Source organism: Aspergillus lucknowensis (assembly GCF_044049455.1).
Source record: "Aspergillus lucknowensis strain CBS 449.75 chromosome Unknown BJX67scaffold_41, whole genome shotgun sequence".
NCBI classification, from domain to species: Eukaryota; Fungi; Ascomycota; class Eurotiomycetes; order Eurotiales; family Aspergillaceae; genus Aspergillus; species Aspergillus lucknowensis.
This window is the reverse complement of record NW_027263585.1, coordinates 83,068-96,436: the sequence shown is the minus strand read 5'-3', so window position 1 is coordinate 96,436 and position 13,369 is coordinate 83,068. Positions and strand designations below refer to the sequence as shown.

The following is a 13,369-nucleotide window of genomic DNA, read 5'->3' as shown; positions in this document are numbered from 1 at the left end:
GCGACACTGAGAGCGACACTGAGAGCGACACTGAGAGCGACACTGAGAGAGACACTGAGGACGACAGCGACAGCGACAGCGACAGCGACTCATTCTACCAGGGCATTCGGGCCGCGATCGAACACGTCCAGCTTCTCTTGGACAGCCTGGACGGCCCCGAAGCCGACTCTCCTTCGGAGCCGGAAGGCTACAGGAACGAGTATGGCCTCCTTTCCCTTCCATCATCCTTTTTGGCGCCGCTGCACAGCGACGATGAGCCAAGCGAGGAATGGGTTGAGCGGGTGGATAATACGCGCGAAGCTGATTCTGACGAGAGGCCGACCGAGGCGTGAGGAGAGAATGCTGGCAGGGCTGAGTGTCTGGGTTTCCTGTTATTCTTGTTCTTGAAGTAAGAGCATGGGGATGTATGATGTTGGGAATTTGTTGCATGTGAGTTATGCCGTATTGGTTAAACAAGACTGTCGCTTCTTCTAAGGGCTGATCTAGCTCTTTACGCTATTTGCTGTGGCACCATGGGATGTTGGAGTGTGGTGTTTGTTGTTGGGATTCCTTGTGACAGTCGACCTAGGGATGGACTTCATGTACTTGATTCAGTTACAGCAAGTCAGTCAATGGAACAACTCGCTCAAACAGCTCAGGATCGTATAGTAGGCCAGTAGCCCAAAGAAGCAATTATTTTTCTAGACAAGTCAGTTTGGCCTTCTAGGTAACTAGAAACCGCGTCAACAGCGGATCCTTCGGGTAAGTCTATCGCCAGTATATTTTACAACTAGGTGATGAACCGCAAGGAGATAAAAGAGAGAAAGCCTGTACTCATAGCGCCAGTATCAATCATGGATACATAAGTCAGCAAGCGAACAAGGTCAATGGTGCGGGTTGTAGGGGTATCTGGTTCAAAACAAGGTTCGTGCTGGGGTGGGTATTATAGAAGAGCGAATTCTGTTGTAAAAGGGAACGCAGTCGTCTCGCTAACAAAGGAAAGGAAAGGGAAAAGAGAGACGTCCGGTCATGCAGTTGATATTTCCTCGCCCGCAGGATCCAGACTGCGAATATCAGATTCTGGCGAGGCGAGAACGTTTGTCGCGAGAAGTCCTCGGCCACCTTCTCCATCTTCGTTCAACTCATCCGGGCCAAGGACTCTTCCACCAAGTTGAACGTCGCTAACGTGCACATTATACTCAAGGGCCTTCTTAGCATCTTTGATAAGTTCTTCCGTCCAGCCTAAACACCGTTTAAGGCTCTGGTTCATCTTCTGACTGTCTGCAAGAAGCTCCTGATGCTTCGCAAGATCGACGAAGAAACGCTTCTCATCCCGGAGCTTCTGCTGCGCGTCGTCATCATTGGCTATCGAGTCCGGCCCGAGGGAATTTTCATCCAACATAGACTCCTCATCACTCAAGTCGGACAGCTCATCGGGCGACTGAGTTGATGAGAACTCGCTATCGCCTTCGTCGAGCTCACTCGGGATCGACAACGTGGTCGAGGCTGAGCGTGAAGGAACCATAGACAGGCGACCAGAGCGGCTGAGCCGCCGAAACCTCCGCAGCTCCGCGTTCTGCTTCCGCATTTCACGCTCTAGCGTTTTATTGATTGCCAGGAGTGATGAGTTGCTGATCTCAAGATCGAGAATCTTGCGCTCCACGCGAGCACTGAGAACTGGAGCGCTACTTCCTGCGTTGTCGGGTTTCACCGGGCTTTGTAAGCCAGACCCCAGACTGTCGACAGAGGTTGTAGATTCATTGCTGAAGATGCGTGGTCTGAAGGCAGGAAGAAGATCGGAAGCTGGAGTGTTTTCCTCGACCTGAGAGTCCAACGTTGATATTATCACAGGACTCGGCCGTAGGCCTTCTTTCGGTGTTTCTCGGGCAGGCGTGCCACGCGCTGTGTCAATACTTGAGGATTTCGTGTGGCTTGTAACTGGCATCGGTCCCAGGAGGACGGTGTTCAACGGGGGACTGTTGACTAGTGAGCGTATCTCGGGCGAGTCATGCTGTAACTCATCGTGAGAGAAAATACTATCGGAGAGACGAAGGGACGAGCTGCTAGGTTTCGGGGACTTCAGCTGAGCCGAAGCTGTCGGCGGCGTTGTCACAACAGCAGGACGGGTCAATCCAGAGGACCGCCCTCTGGCACCGTCGTCGGCTGGAGCCTGGTTCTCTTCTTGGCCATTCGCGTATATAAATGTTGCAGGTGATGCTGGTTTTGCGGAAACTCTTGACCGGGCATCCGCGTCAGAGGAGCTCGACACCGAACGTGCATCGCTAGCATGAAAGAACATCGGAGATCCTACCGAGAAATCGGTCGATGAATGAGGGCGGGACGCAGTATTCGAATCGGCGGTCAAGGTCTTAGCCCTCGCAGTCCTTGAGGGCTCAATCTTCCCACCCGTGCGAACAGGACTGCGGTCCGCCCGGCTCACCCTTGTATTCAATCCTTGCGCTTGGGTCGGTTGAATGAAGGCTGATTGCGGTGAGTGTAGCCCATTTGCCGCCGCACTGCCCGCTGAGAGGATTGGGCCATCACGTCTGCTATTCCGGGGACCTGATCGAGGTGTGACATTCGAACCAAGGTAGGACGGTTCTGGAGCTTGTCTCGACGGGGTGCAACCGGGATTGTCTGAAGGGGCAAGTCGTTTCGGGGCGCGGGCAGTGGATGGAGCGGCTAGCTTAGGTGTCAAAGGAGATTTATTCGCCCTGGTAAATGCTGCACTAAGTGTGGGAGTGAATGGTTTGGCAATGTGGCCATTGTTCTGTTTATCGAAGGCCATATCTGCTGGATTCGAAGCGTGGGCAGGACGGCGAGTTCTCTCGGCATTGCAGCACCCCACGATGATCTGCAAGCATGGTGGCACCAGCCAGCTGACAGCGGAAGCGTAACGGCCGATAATCAATGGAAAGTCCACCTAGAAAAGTTCGCAGACAAGACGGACGCGACAAGATCAAGGGTGAAGTGGTGAGGATGAAGATTTATGACGAGACGAATGATGCGCGGAGATATTTTGCCGCGAGACCAGACAGCCCTGACCACCCGTTGACGATGTTTATCCACGCCCAAAACGGCCTAGTCGATTTTCACCGCATCGAAGCACAGCCGACGCGAGCATTCCAAGGGGCTGGGCAACGGCTTTCAAGGAAATAATTATCAATCTCTTGAGGGTGAGGCTCGAGCTGCAAATCCCCTGGAATGCCTGGGCCAGCGGGAATTCTCCCGCAAACCCAGCCACGCCTTTCCGACCGTTGGACGACTTGGAAGCTACACACTTTACGAGTATATCGCCCCACCTCGATAGGGCCGACCAGGGAGGGCCAAAGTCAAGCTAATGGTGGTTCCAAGGTTACTATTCACAGTCGGTGTACGAAACTCCAGAGCTATATCTCCCAATGAATGGTATGACGAATACATACCAAGTTTTTAACCCTTAAAAAGAAGGGAGGGGGCTGATGTATATTGTCTCAGTCCCAAGACACCCTCTCGATATCTTCGTTCGCTGCTTCCAGGCCGAAAGACATGCACGATGCGTGGGCGTCAAGCACCGGGAGAAGCAAGGAGCTCTTCGGTGATGTATTTTCCTTTTCGCAGCGACCTCAGTAATTTATCCCGAGTGCCAGCGGACCACGGGAATTCCGATGATTCCGAGTTTGTTTGCAATTAGCTTCCGTGATGATCATGCAAGGCTGGATAGCCAGCTTCATGTGAGATCAAGCGAAGAACAGGCGTTTCTGGCGTGGATCTAGGGTGTCTCGAGCTGCGGGCTTTCGCTTCCGCGTGCTACTAGCTGGTGCTGATTGGGCCTGTGGTTGGGTCTCTGGCTGTAGTTGTGGTGAGTCGTCTTGAACAGCTTCTTTAATCGTCTGTTTCGATAAACAATAGTCCACATGGTCGTTAAATTGCCTGTCATCTGCGACTTGTGGCATCGAGCAGATCGGGCAGTCCCAGTACTGTGGTTGATCCTGTATCCTCTCGGTAATGGCCAGGTTTAGACTTTCCCCAGTCTGATCGACGTCATTCTCAGGTATCTCCTGACTGAGCTTTTCAAGATCATTCATCTCATCTTGAAACTCCTCCCTAGCGGCTTTTTCGAACGCTTCTTCTGCACTGATTTCCTGTTCTCGGGTAGGGTCGCCTGTGGCGTCTTGCACAGGTTTACGCCGGGCAGCGGAACCGAAGAAATCCATGTTGAACTTCTTGGTACTGACTAGGTTTGTGCATCGAATACCAAGTAACCGGAGTCTCATACTCGGGACCTCTTTCTCGAGCTTTTCCAGCATGGGAAGCGCAGACGTGAAGAGCTCCTTGGCAGTGGACACGGCCCTTGTAGGCTGATACTGTCGAGTCAAAACCTCGAATGAGGCTAATTTAACTTTGAGAACCAATGTGCGCCCTTTGAACTGAGTTCGAGAAAGATCTTTCTCAAGTTCTTGGGCACAAGACCAAAGCTTTTCCCGGAATTCTTCCTTGGTGCTGATTTCATGAAAGGTCCTCTCAGTGCCGACACTTTTGCGCTCATAGCTTTCCGCCGGCTGGATCTTTGTCCTCCCTAAACCAAGATAGCACTGCGCCAGAAAATGAAATGCCTTTTCACCGAAGAGTTTCGCTAAGAACGCGCGCTGGGGGTAGATGTCGCCGCACGTTTTGACGCCGATTGCGTCTAGTTCCCGCTCGAACACCCGGCCCACGCCATTGACTTTACGCATCGGTAATTCCCTCATGAACTCCATGATAGCATCCCGAGTATTCGGTACACAAAACTGGCCGTTTGGCTTATTGCGGTTTGACGAAATTTTTGCTATCTTCGCATTCGCTGCAATTCCAGCAGAAACCGAGATCTTGGTCGTCTCAAGAATTTCCGCCCGCATATGAGAAACTGCTTCTTCAGCATTGAGTTGGTGCTCGGTGCAGTAAGAGGTGATATTCAGGTACGCTTCGTCGATACTCGCGCTCTCGAAATTCGGATCATACCGGGCAAGAATTGCCCGAATTTCTTGAGCCTTCGCGGTATACTTCTCAAAATTTTGAGGAAGGCAAATGAGCTGCGGGCAGAGCTTCATCGCTACAAATGTTGCCATGCCGCTTCTGCAGCCGAATTTCCGGGCTTCGTAGTTACACGTAGTGAGAACGCCTTTCCCGACAGCCATGGGCACAGTCTTCAGCTCGGGCCGGTCAAGCTCTTCAACCGCAGCAAAGAATGCGTCGCAGTCCACGTGAACAACATACTGGGAGAGATCTCGGGTTGATTCCAGTTCAGCGAAGAGTTGGTCAGCCAATTTTAGATCGATCGATAAGTTGAGGCTCTCCAGACGAGACTTCTCTTTCAGGATTCGCTGGATCTTCTCAGTAAGGACACGGTCGCGATCCTGCTCATGATTGAAGAACTTGGAGCCCTTAGAAGCGTTGTAAATTATTTCTGAGACCTACTACACTCAGTTTTACCGAAGGCGAGTTGTACAATATGAATTTTCTCCTCACCTTATTTTGATCGACTGACTCTTGGCCTGCCTTGGTCAAAGAAGGACCGAGAAGGTGATACTTCAAGCTTTCGTTCCCTTTCGGAACTTGATCCGACGGCAAAGAATTGGGGTTTTGTTCAGGCGCTTTGCCCCGGGGTTCTCTTCCCTCCTCCATGGAATCATTATTGCTGACGTGAAGGAGAAGGAAGACACGACAACGAGCCGGATGCTTGCCGATTTCCAAACCAGGTAGCATTAGGCAGTCAAATCACGTGCTCACGCGTTTCCCATGGCGTCGCACGTGCGTCGTTCGATTCCTTGATCTAATTCAAAGCTCCCATCAACCTCGTCATGCGAGCACTAAGTCTGCAGTTATCGTGCCCTCCATGTGGATACTTGATTCGGACGGCGACTTTCTGGATGGTGATTGACCCCCTGAAACCATATTCTGCTTGATTCCTAACGGTTTCAAGGCAAGCGCGTGTGGCTGCGACCTGGCAGGAAATACCTTTTCGGTCGGTACAAAAAGGACGGAGGTACACCTACCCTACTCCTCTCTTTCCCGCTGGCTAATTTTTACTAATGGAGGTGTCTGGTAGTTCGACATGCTATCCCCGCACAATCCGTCTCGCGAAAACATCTGGTGATCGAGGTATCGCCTGTTAAAGCTGGTGATTCAGTAAGATGGTCGGAGCAATCGCTAGCGAGTCCTTCGTGACTGACGTGGTATAGGGGAGGATTAACGCAAAAAGAGATATCCTCATCAGCGACCAGCAGACTAAGTATGGCACAATAGTCGACGGCGAACGGATACAAGGGGAAGCCAAGAAGTTGAATGGTAAAGAGCATACTATCCAGCTGGGCAACTATAGCAAATCTTTACTGCGGTGAGTCTCTTGAAGTCGCATAACACCGGGAGAGAAGCTCATTCCTGCGCCGTATCTAGAATAAAATGGGAACCCACGGTCTTAACCTTCTCCTTTTCTTCTAATGAAAAGGCCAAGAAGGCTTTGTCGGCCTTCCGCTCCAGGCTTGAAGACCTAGATATCAAAGCCATTGAGGATTACGTGGTCGATGCCACGACGCACGTCGTTCAAACGAAGCGGAATACTGCCAAAGGATTGCAAGCCTTGGTCAATGGCAAATTCATTGTGAAGGAATCATTCGTCGACGCCCTAGTCTACGCCGCAACTCCGAGTGATCTCGATAATCTCGAAAGTCTGTCTCTGTTAGAAATTGACTTTGATGCCGCGTGGCCCGACGCAATATCACATCTTCCTCCCCCAGGAAAGGAAGTTGTCAGTGTGTCAGAGGATGCTTTTGCACCGAACATGGAGCGGATGAACATCTTTGAAGGTTATACCTTTGTTTTCGGTGACGAGGGGCAGTACGATCTCTTAAAACCACCAATCACGAACGGACGTGGAAGGGCTTTATATTTTAAAGTACAAGATTGCGCCACCACCGCAGAGGAAATCGTCGAGTTTATGAGGAATGCGGCTGGTCAGAAAGGCTTCGGATCCGAGAGGGAAGGAAGCGGAAGGGTGGTGCTTGTACGGTTTCGGTCAAAGACACAAGAGCAGTGGTCTATAGAGTTGGGCAACCAGGTTGCTCTTATGACCGACCAACGCGTCATTGAGCAACGCGAGTTTCTTAATGCGATTTTAACAAACGATGCCTCCGTCCTGTGTCGACCTTTACCTGTCGAGATGGATGTGGAGCCCACGTCGGAACCCCCATCAGGCCCCCCGCCGGTCGGCGAAGATGCTCGAGTTGTTGCCGACTCTCAACCGCCAGAGAAAGTGAGCCAGTCGTCAAAGAAGGGTAAAAGTACACGGCCGCGCAAGTACGTCAGCAAAATGAAGACATTCGATGATGGGTTTGACATCAACTCTATCCCAGCCTATGCTCCGGAGGTAGAAGACTCCGTAGAGTCTCCGCCTCCCATGCCTCTAGAGAATTCTTCTGAGTTTCAATCTCAACATCTAGACAGCATTCAAGAGGAGGAGGACATGGTTTCCAGTTTGCTCCCAGGTGCTAGCGCAATGAAGCGCCGGCGGGCAGAGACCTCCCAACGAAGTCTGGAAGAGTCTAGTTCTCGTCCAAAATCGGAGGAAGTGCCCCGACCAAAGCGTCAAAAGCTCGATGTATTAGAAGCAGCCCGACAACACCGAGAAGCGGAGGAGGATGCCGCACGTGAGCGACGCCAACAGGAGGAAGAACTTCTTCAAAGTTCGCTCAGGGACGTAGACGTGGAAAAATTGAAGGGTCTTGCTATTGTGGAAGAAATGGAAATGCCAGCGAAAAGGGCCGACTACGACCACCATAATGGTCGATGGGATGAGCGGTGGAACGGAAGGAAGAACTTCAAGAAGTTCCGTCGGAAGGGCGACCCCAGCCAGCCACGTCGTAGAATCCAAGCTGTTATCGTTCCCTTGGAAGAAGTCGCACGGAGAGGCTTCGGGATCGGAGATCACTACTGGGTGAGTAGCCACCAACCTAGCGACAGGGGCTCTCGGGAGAACGACAGGGAGCATACAGCCAGCCAGGCAGCTAGCGAACCGTCGCAGCAACGGTCACTCGGCCAAAGTGAATCAGAAAGGACCACGACACAGAAGAGTCAGAAACGAGTGCGAGAGGCAAGGGATTCTGATAGTGATGATGAGCTTCGATTTCGGTTTCGTCGCAGGCGATGATTTCTCATATTTCCCAAGACCAGCTATTTATATAATTTTGGATCTGCCGAGACGCCCAATCTCAATTCTTTTCTCTTTGCACCTTGAATCTCGCTGCAGTCCGCCACTAGCTGTTTCGGTGGTTGTGGAAGTGAATAGTTTGCATCGATATTGAAGCCGTCGAATAAGGCTAGAGCGCCAGCCGAAGTCCAGACGCGAGGCTAGATCTTCGGCTCGAAGGGTCTTTTTATCGGGAAGTCTTCACCCCAAATTGTGACCGATTGGAACGGAATGCTCAGTGTGTTTCGAGGCCAGCGGAGTCAAGCCCCGAATATGATCGCGAAAGGATGAAGAGTGAAGGGGGAATCCGGTCCAGACACAACACCGATCAATAAATGGAAGGAGTCTCGCCCTGCTTTTAACACAAGGCGATGGGATGGCATCACGGCGAAGATCATCTGACCCAGGCTTCAAGGCTTTCAATAATTTGTTGATGCGCATGCTCTTCTCCTCAGAACATTCCATCTTCTCCTCAGCCCTTCCATCATCATCATCCTCTCCAGTTCATCCTCTCCTTCGTCTTCGGGGGTGACTTTCTCTCCCGAATCTTCTCACCCGCTGCTTCTTATCGCTCCCTGCACTTCTTACCCTCTCATCCACTCCCTCTTCGTGCTTGACGCTGCCTGACGGCCTAATTCTGTCGCCATCAACCAACACATACGCTCCCAACGCAGCATCATCTCCATCATGGACCACGTTGGCTGGTCGTGATTCGACTTGCTTATTCTTGCTTCCCGCCCACTCGGCACTTATAATTGCGTCGGTCGTGCACCTCTCGTTCTCTCCACCTCTCGACACCCTCCAAGCCGCCTTGAGTATGTTCAGCGTCACTTTTTCAATTCTTTTCTTTTTCCTCTTCTCTCTTTATTCTTTCTTTCTTCTTATCTCCTCGATCGTATCCGCCTTGCTAACCTGGGTTTCACCATAGCCCTTCCTCTTTGAACGATTGACGATCTTGACTTCTGCTTGGCGTTTTTTAGGTCCTCCTTCCTCCCCTTCCTCCCAGACCCATCATGACCACCGAATTGCTCTCGTCCCCATCCTCTCCTTTCATGATCTCCGCCATCCCTCCGCCTCGACCTGTTTCGGTCAATGCCCTCGAAAGAGCCTCCTCCTTATCGAATACCATTCCATCCTCAAAATCTACTCGAAGCACAAGCGCCGAGATACCGACCCACGATGGCCCTTTCACCGACCCCGTGGGTCCGGACTCCCCGACCTGGACCCATTCCCCAGTAGATACCGAGATGGAGGATGTGCAGTCACCTGAGACACCGTTAAAGGGTGGATCCAAGATTCAGTTTGAACATCTGCCGGTAGAAATCCACGAAACCATCCTCGACTACCTGTTTGGCGAGCGCGCATCCGCCCTTACGACCTCGAGTTGCGTGAAGTCCCCTGCACGGAGCTGGAATAAATCGTTACGCCACCCAAGACGAAAAGCTCTCTCCAATCTCGCTTTAATCTCGCAGGTGTGGAGGGTCTTGGTGCAAGATCGAATCTACAGACACAGTCAGTGAGCAATTGGAATGAAGGCCTGCTCTATCGCTAACATCCTCTCCCCACAGTCAAACTCAAGGGTACCACAGATGAGCTGGAAGCGAGTGCACGCTGGTTTCGTGCGCATCCTCATCTGGCGCCGTACGTCCGTCATGTGGAGATATGGATACCCGTATGGGGTCAACGAGCTGTCAAGCATCCACCCCGCCACGTTCCACCGAGACGATTCAACGATGAGGACGCTGATTTGGCTGATGCAACTGCTGTTGAGGCTTGGGATGATACCGAGTCAAGCCCCACGACTGACTACAAATATCATTATGCCAGCCACAACGCCTCGCTGGAAGAGATGTTTCTCCATGTCCAGGCAGTTTTTCCGGAAGCTCGCATCCTCACGCTGGAGGGCGGTCATTGCAAGAAGCCGCCAATGGTGCGCCACTTCCGCAACGATCGTTCCGGCCGTGGCCACCAACGCCTGCCGATGCTGCCAGACATCCAGACATTTGTCATGCGAGGAGCCTGGAACATCATGCGTGATCACCAACACTGGTGCACCCTCTCCCAAGCACTGCCGAGTGTGCGTGAATGGCACTGTTCCTATGCGAAGCCAAAGGTCGAGGGTTATGAAACAATTGCGAGCATCTTACGTCGTCTCCCTCCGTCGTTAGTCCACATAAACGTCAGTCTCGAGGGCTTCTGTAACAAAGACAATTCCCAGAGTCGCTGGCTTGGTGACGGGGTCAACCCACCACATTTATGTCGTCTGCTCGGAGAAGTGGCGCCACGGTTGGAGTCCCTCACGTTCACGGGCAAAGTCTGTGCATGTCTATTTGACTCCACTCGAAACTTCATGAGCACCTGGCCATCGAAATCGAAACTCAAGTCCTTGGACCTTGTGGTAAAGACCTGTTGCCGAGACAAGAAACTGCACCCGGGTTTGCCGTTCCTTGACGAATTCTCAGGAATCACTAACCTGAACTTCATCCGAGCCTTCGAAAAGCTCGTGATCGGGGCAATCCAAAGTCTTCAACTTCATCCAGAATTGAATTACTTGCGCATCCGCTTCATCGACTTGGACTCGGCCTGTCCCCCTCTAAATCCCTACTTCCAGCTGGTGGACAACCAGTGCACGGGCCTCTGGAACGAGCCAATCCTGGAATCACTGCATGCGTCCCGCCCAGACGCTGAGTTCCTTAAGCTCACTGACGGCATATTCCCGCAGTACGGACTCAACCATCAGATCGTGGGTGCCATGTATCCCCGCACGCGACCACTCAGCATCCACGCATCAACATACAGAATCATAGCCGACGTACCGAAGCCCTGAACACAAGATGGAAAGGGAAACGCAAACGTCCAGATTCTCTTCGTTGTGGCCATACCTTAAACAGGAACCCCTTCATAATGTAAAAAAAAGACGACTCCTGGTTTTCATACCTAGGTCTTATTCTATTGTGAGAGTATTTCCTCATCAGATGGTAACCAATATTAGCTTCACATAATTGTAAGTTAAAGAAGAAGAAAGAAAGCTTCAGACCAATACGATTTTCTCATCTATCTGAAACCCAAAGTCACATACATATCTATCAATATATCGGACACAACAACCCATCCCATCTCCCCTGAAGAATCACAACAGGGTGGGTAACACAAAATCCACTTTCGAAATTAAACAGGGGAACAACCCCGGATATCGGAAACAATAATGCCCAAAATCCACACATTCACCGCGAAGAACCCCAATGACGCGAGGAACAGGCCAGGCACGAAACTCGAGGCACCGAGAAACTCTAAATAGAATCCCTGCTGCAGCCAGAGGGCCTATATTTCGTACGTGGAAGATTTGCACGTTAGCGTCATGGCCTTTTTCTTTTCTTTCTTTTTTTTGCTGTCGTATCGTGCGCTCTCCCGAGCACGGAGATATGAGACAGAGTTGGAGGGGAGACGGGGGAAGGGAGGAGAAAATACCTGGCCAATAACCCAAAGCAGGGCAACGAGGAGACCCAATCGCGGCTTTTGGAGGAGAGATGAGGTGGGGAGGTAGAAGGGGAGGAAGATCAGGTACCAGAGGAAATACTATTTTTGAGTTAATTCGTGAGTTAGCTCCGGGTTTGTGCGCGGGTATCGTCTGCTGGGGTGGTGGGGGAAGGAAGAGGAAGGGAAGGAAGCTCCGAATGCTGGATGACATAGCCCTGTAAGTCCAGGATGTTGGGATAGGGCCAGATGAGATGAGGAAAGTGGGGTCCGATGGATGAGAGATTGAAGAGCCCAGCCTGGGCCACCCAGTCTGACAATACAGGGTGGTGATGATGAAGATGATGGCGGTGGTGGTGGACATACCTGGCTCGTACAAACTTTATTGAACGTCACAAAAGCAAATGTCTGCGCTAGCATCGTTCCAGGTAGATCCTTTTTCCCCAGAATGACCGGGAGAAGAATGATGGACAGAAGCATCTGCGGGATGAAAGCCAGGGATTCGAAGTTTCCACTTCCACCCCGGCTGCTACTGGAGGCAGGGGCCCCATCGGCAGCGGCAGAGAGGTAAAGGAGGGTGCTATAGGGCGAGAAATTATGCCGATGGTCGATGCGCGTCAAATGGTGGAGGTACGTGTGCTGGAGAAACGGGGTGCCGTAGCGCAGGTACATTGCCGTATTGAGGGCTGCAAACGTCAGGAGCGAGACTAGGGTTAACCTAATCCGGCACGGAGTGATGAAGTTGAGGATCTGCGAAACGACAGGGGTGGATGGGTTCGTGGGCTTGGTTTTGGGTTTGGCCTCCCGAGTTGCCGATGATGTGCTGGTCTTGGTGTCGTCCATCCACCAGATGATCGAAACGCCGTAGATCAAGGGGTAAATCTTGAAATGGACACCAAGGCCAAGGAGAATCCCGGCGAGGGTGACTTTGCGGTTCAGGACTGCCCAGAGTAATGCGATGACGAGGACGCCCAGGAGTCCCTCTGAACTCCCACGCGTGCTGATATTCGCCACCATGGGGTTCAGCAGCCAGAAACTCGCGTACTTAAGCGCGCGCTCAGGGCTCATCTTGTGTGTTAGAACGAGCGATTGAGCGACAAGCCATCCGGCTATGACGTCGGAGAGGGAGAAGAGTGCCTTGCCGAAGGAGAAGAAGCCCGGGATCGTCCAGGTGGTGGGGAGGAGCATCCATGCTAGCAGGGGCGTGTAGCGATATGTGTCTCTGGCGTAGGGGGAGTCACCCCGAGACACATAGCGTGATGCATCGGTGAAGACCATGTAGTCGATGTCTGTGTATTTGACAGTTGAGTGGGCATCTTGCCAGGCTCCGTGGAACAGGAGAATGACACGGAGGCCGATGGCCGCACCATAGACGAGAGACGTGTTTCGAAAGAATGATGCCATTGCCAATTGCAGTCTCTCGGTGTAAGTGGGGTGGTGTGTTCAATCAAGTTCTGAGAGATGCTTGTCTCTCAGAGTCTTGGTGGATGACGAATTCGAGCTCGGAGCAGGCATTTAATATACAGTGATGGGCTTGGCTCGCCCAACAGCCCACAAGGCCTCGCTCCAGGATCGTTGTGGGGGTAGATCTGCAATGTTGAAGGGTGTTTTGAGGAATTCAGTCGTGCTTCCAAGGTTGTTGTCTTTTGGCACGTTCAACTATCGCAGCTGACTCAGCAGCCATCAACAACACATCCATGGAGGTGTGAAGTT

General features: G+C 51.9%; 5 protein-coding genes across 5 annotated transcripts; 2 read left to right on the top strand and 3 right to left on the bottom strand.

The window, feature by feature from the left end:
* Positions 1 to 657: 657 nt before the first annotated feature.
* On the bottom strand, positions 658 to 3,009 carry BJX67DRAFT_361460 (uncharacterized protein). Its single transcript, XM_071029871.1, has one exon. The coding sequence runs from the start codon at positions 2,765 to 2,767 to the stop codon at positions 1,007 to 1,009; it is 1,761 nt and encodes a 586-aa protein (XP_070883335.1). The 5' UTR covers positions 2,768 to 3,009; the 3' UTR covers positions 658 to 1,006.
* BJX67DRAFT_361458 (Y-family DNA polymerase) lies at positions 3,010 to 5,669 on the bottom strand. Its single transcript, XM_071029870.1, has 2 exons — positions 5,467 to 5,669; positions 3,010 to 5,411 (listed from the first exon to the last, which is right to left on the bottom strand). The coding sequence occupies exons 1-2, from the start codon at positions 5,620 to 5,622 to the stop codon at positions 3,699 to 3,701; spliced, it is 1,869 nt and encodes a 622-aa protein (XP_070883334.1). The 5' UTR covers positions 5,623 to 5,669; the 3' UTR covers positions 3,010 to 3,698.
* On the top strand, positions 5,653 to 8,506 carry BJX67DRAFT_361454 (DNA damage response protein RcaA). Its single transcript, XM_071029869.1, has 5 exons — positions 5,653 to 5,870; positions 5,921 to 5,983; positions 6,047 to 6,126; positions 6,180 to 6,334; positions 6,394 to 8,506. The coding sequence occupies exons 1-5, from the start codon at positions 5,834 to 5,836 to the stop codon at positions 8,141 to 8,143; spliced, it is 2,085 nt and encodes a 694-aa protein (XP_070883333.1). The 5' UTR covers positions 5,653 to 5,833; the 3' UTR covers positions 8,144 to 8,506.
* On the top strand, positions 8,507 to 11,240 carry BJX67DRAFT_361451 (uncharacterized protein). Its single transcript, XM_071029868.1, has 3 exons — positions 8,507 to 8,997; positions 9,111 to 9,694; positions 9,751 to 11,240. The coding sequence occupies exons 2-3, from the start codon at positions 9,196 to 9,198 to the stop codon at positions 11,007 to 11,009; spliced, it is 1,758 nt and encodes a 585-aa protein (XP_070883332.1). The 5' UTR covers positions 8,507 to 8,997; positions 9,111 to 9,195; the 3' UTR covers positions 11,010 to 11,240.
* BJX67DRAFT_223721 (glycosylphosphatidylinositol-alpha 1,4 mannosyltransferase I) lies at positions 11,180 to 13,283 on the bottom strand. Its single transcript, XM_071025787.1, has 3 exons — positions 12,023 to 13,283; positions 11,651 to 11,758; positions 11,180 to 11,503 (listed from the first exon to the last, which is right to left on the bottom strand). The coding sequence occupies exons 1-3, from the start codon at positions 13,058 to 13,060 to the stop codon at positions 11,351 to 11,353; spliced, it is 1,299 nt and encodes a 432-aa protein (XP_070883331.1). The 5' UTR covers positions 13,061 to 13,283; the 3' UTR covers positions 11,180 to 11,350.
* Between the last annotated feature and the right edge of the window lie 86 nt (positions 13,284 to 13,369).

What these genes read in the sequence shown, in the direction of transcription:
- BJX67DRAFT_223721 (XM_071025787.1), bottom strand. Translation starts at nt 13,060, where the DNA reads ATGGCATCATTCTTTCGAAACACGTCTCTCGTCTATGGTGCGGCCATC. An exon ending in ATAAAGTTTGTACGAGCCAG is followed by an intron (nt 11,759 to 12,022) that starts GTATGTCCACCA and finishes ACTCAAAAATAG; the next exon opens with TATTTCCTCTGGTACCTGAT. An exon ending in TGCTTTGGGTTATTGGCCAG is followed by an intron (nt 11,504 to 11,650) that starts GTATTTTCTCCT and finishes TACGAAATATAG; the next exon opens with GCCCTCTGGCTGCAGCAGGG.
- BJX67DRAFT_361451 (XM_071029868.1), top strand. Translation starts at nt 9,196, where the DNA reads ATGACCACCGAATTGCTCTCGTCCCCATCCTCTCCTTTCATGATCTCC. An exon ending in AGATCGAATCTACAGACACA is followed by an intron (nt 9,695 to 9,750) that starts GTCAGTGAGCAA and finishes CTCTCCCCACAG; the next exon opens with TCAAACTCAAGGGTACCACA.
- BJX67DRAFT_361460 (XM_071029871.1), bottom strand. Translation starts at nt 2,767, where the DNA reads ATGGCCTTCGATAAACAGAACAATGGCCACATTGCCAAACCATTCACT.
- BJX67DRAFT_361454 (XM_071029869.1), top strand. Translation starts at nt 5,834, where the DNA reads ATGTGGATACTTGATTCGGACGGCGACTTTCTGGATG. An exon ending in TCGGTACAAAAAGGACGGAG is followed by an intron (nt 5,984 to 6,046) that starts GTACACCTACCC and finishes GGTGTCTGGTAG; the next exon opens with TTCGACATGCTATCCCCGCA. An exon ending in CTGTTAAAGCTGGTGATTCA is followed by an intron (nt 6,127 to 6,179) that starts GTAAGATGGTCG and finishes GACGTGGTATAG; the next exon opens with GGGAGGATTAACGCAAAAAG.
- BJX67DRAFT_361458 (XM_071029870.1), bottom strand. Translation starts at nt 5,622, where the DNA reads ATGGAGGAGGGAAGAGAACCCCGGGGCAAAGCGCCTGAACAAAACCCC. An exon ending in AGTCAGTCGATCAAAATAAG is followed by an intron (nt 5,412 to 5,466) that starts GTGAGGAGAAAA and finishes TGAGTGTAGTAG; the next exon opens with GTCTCAGAAATAATTTACAA.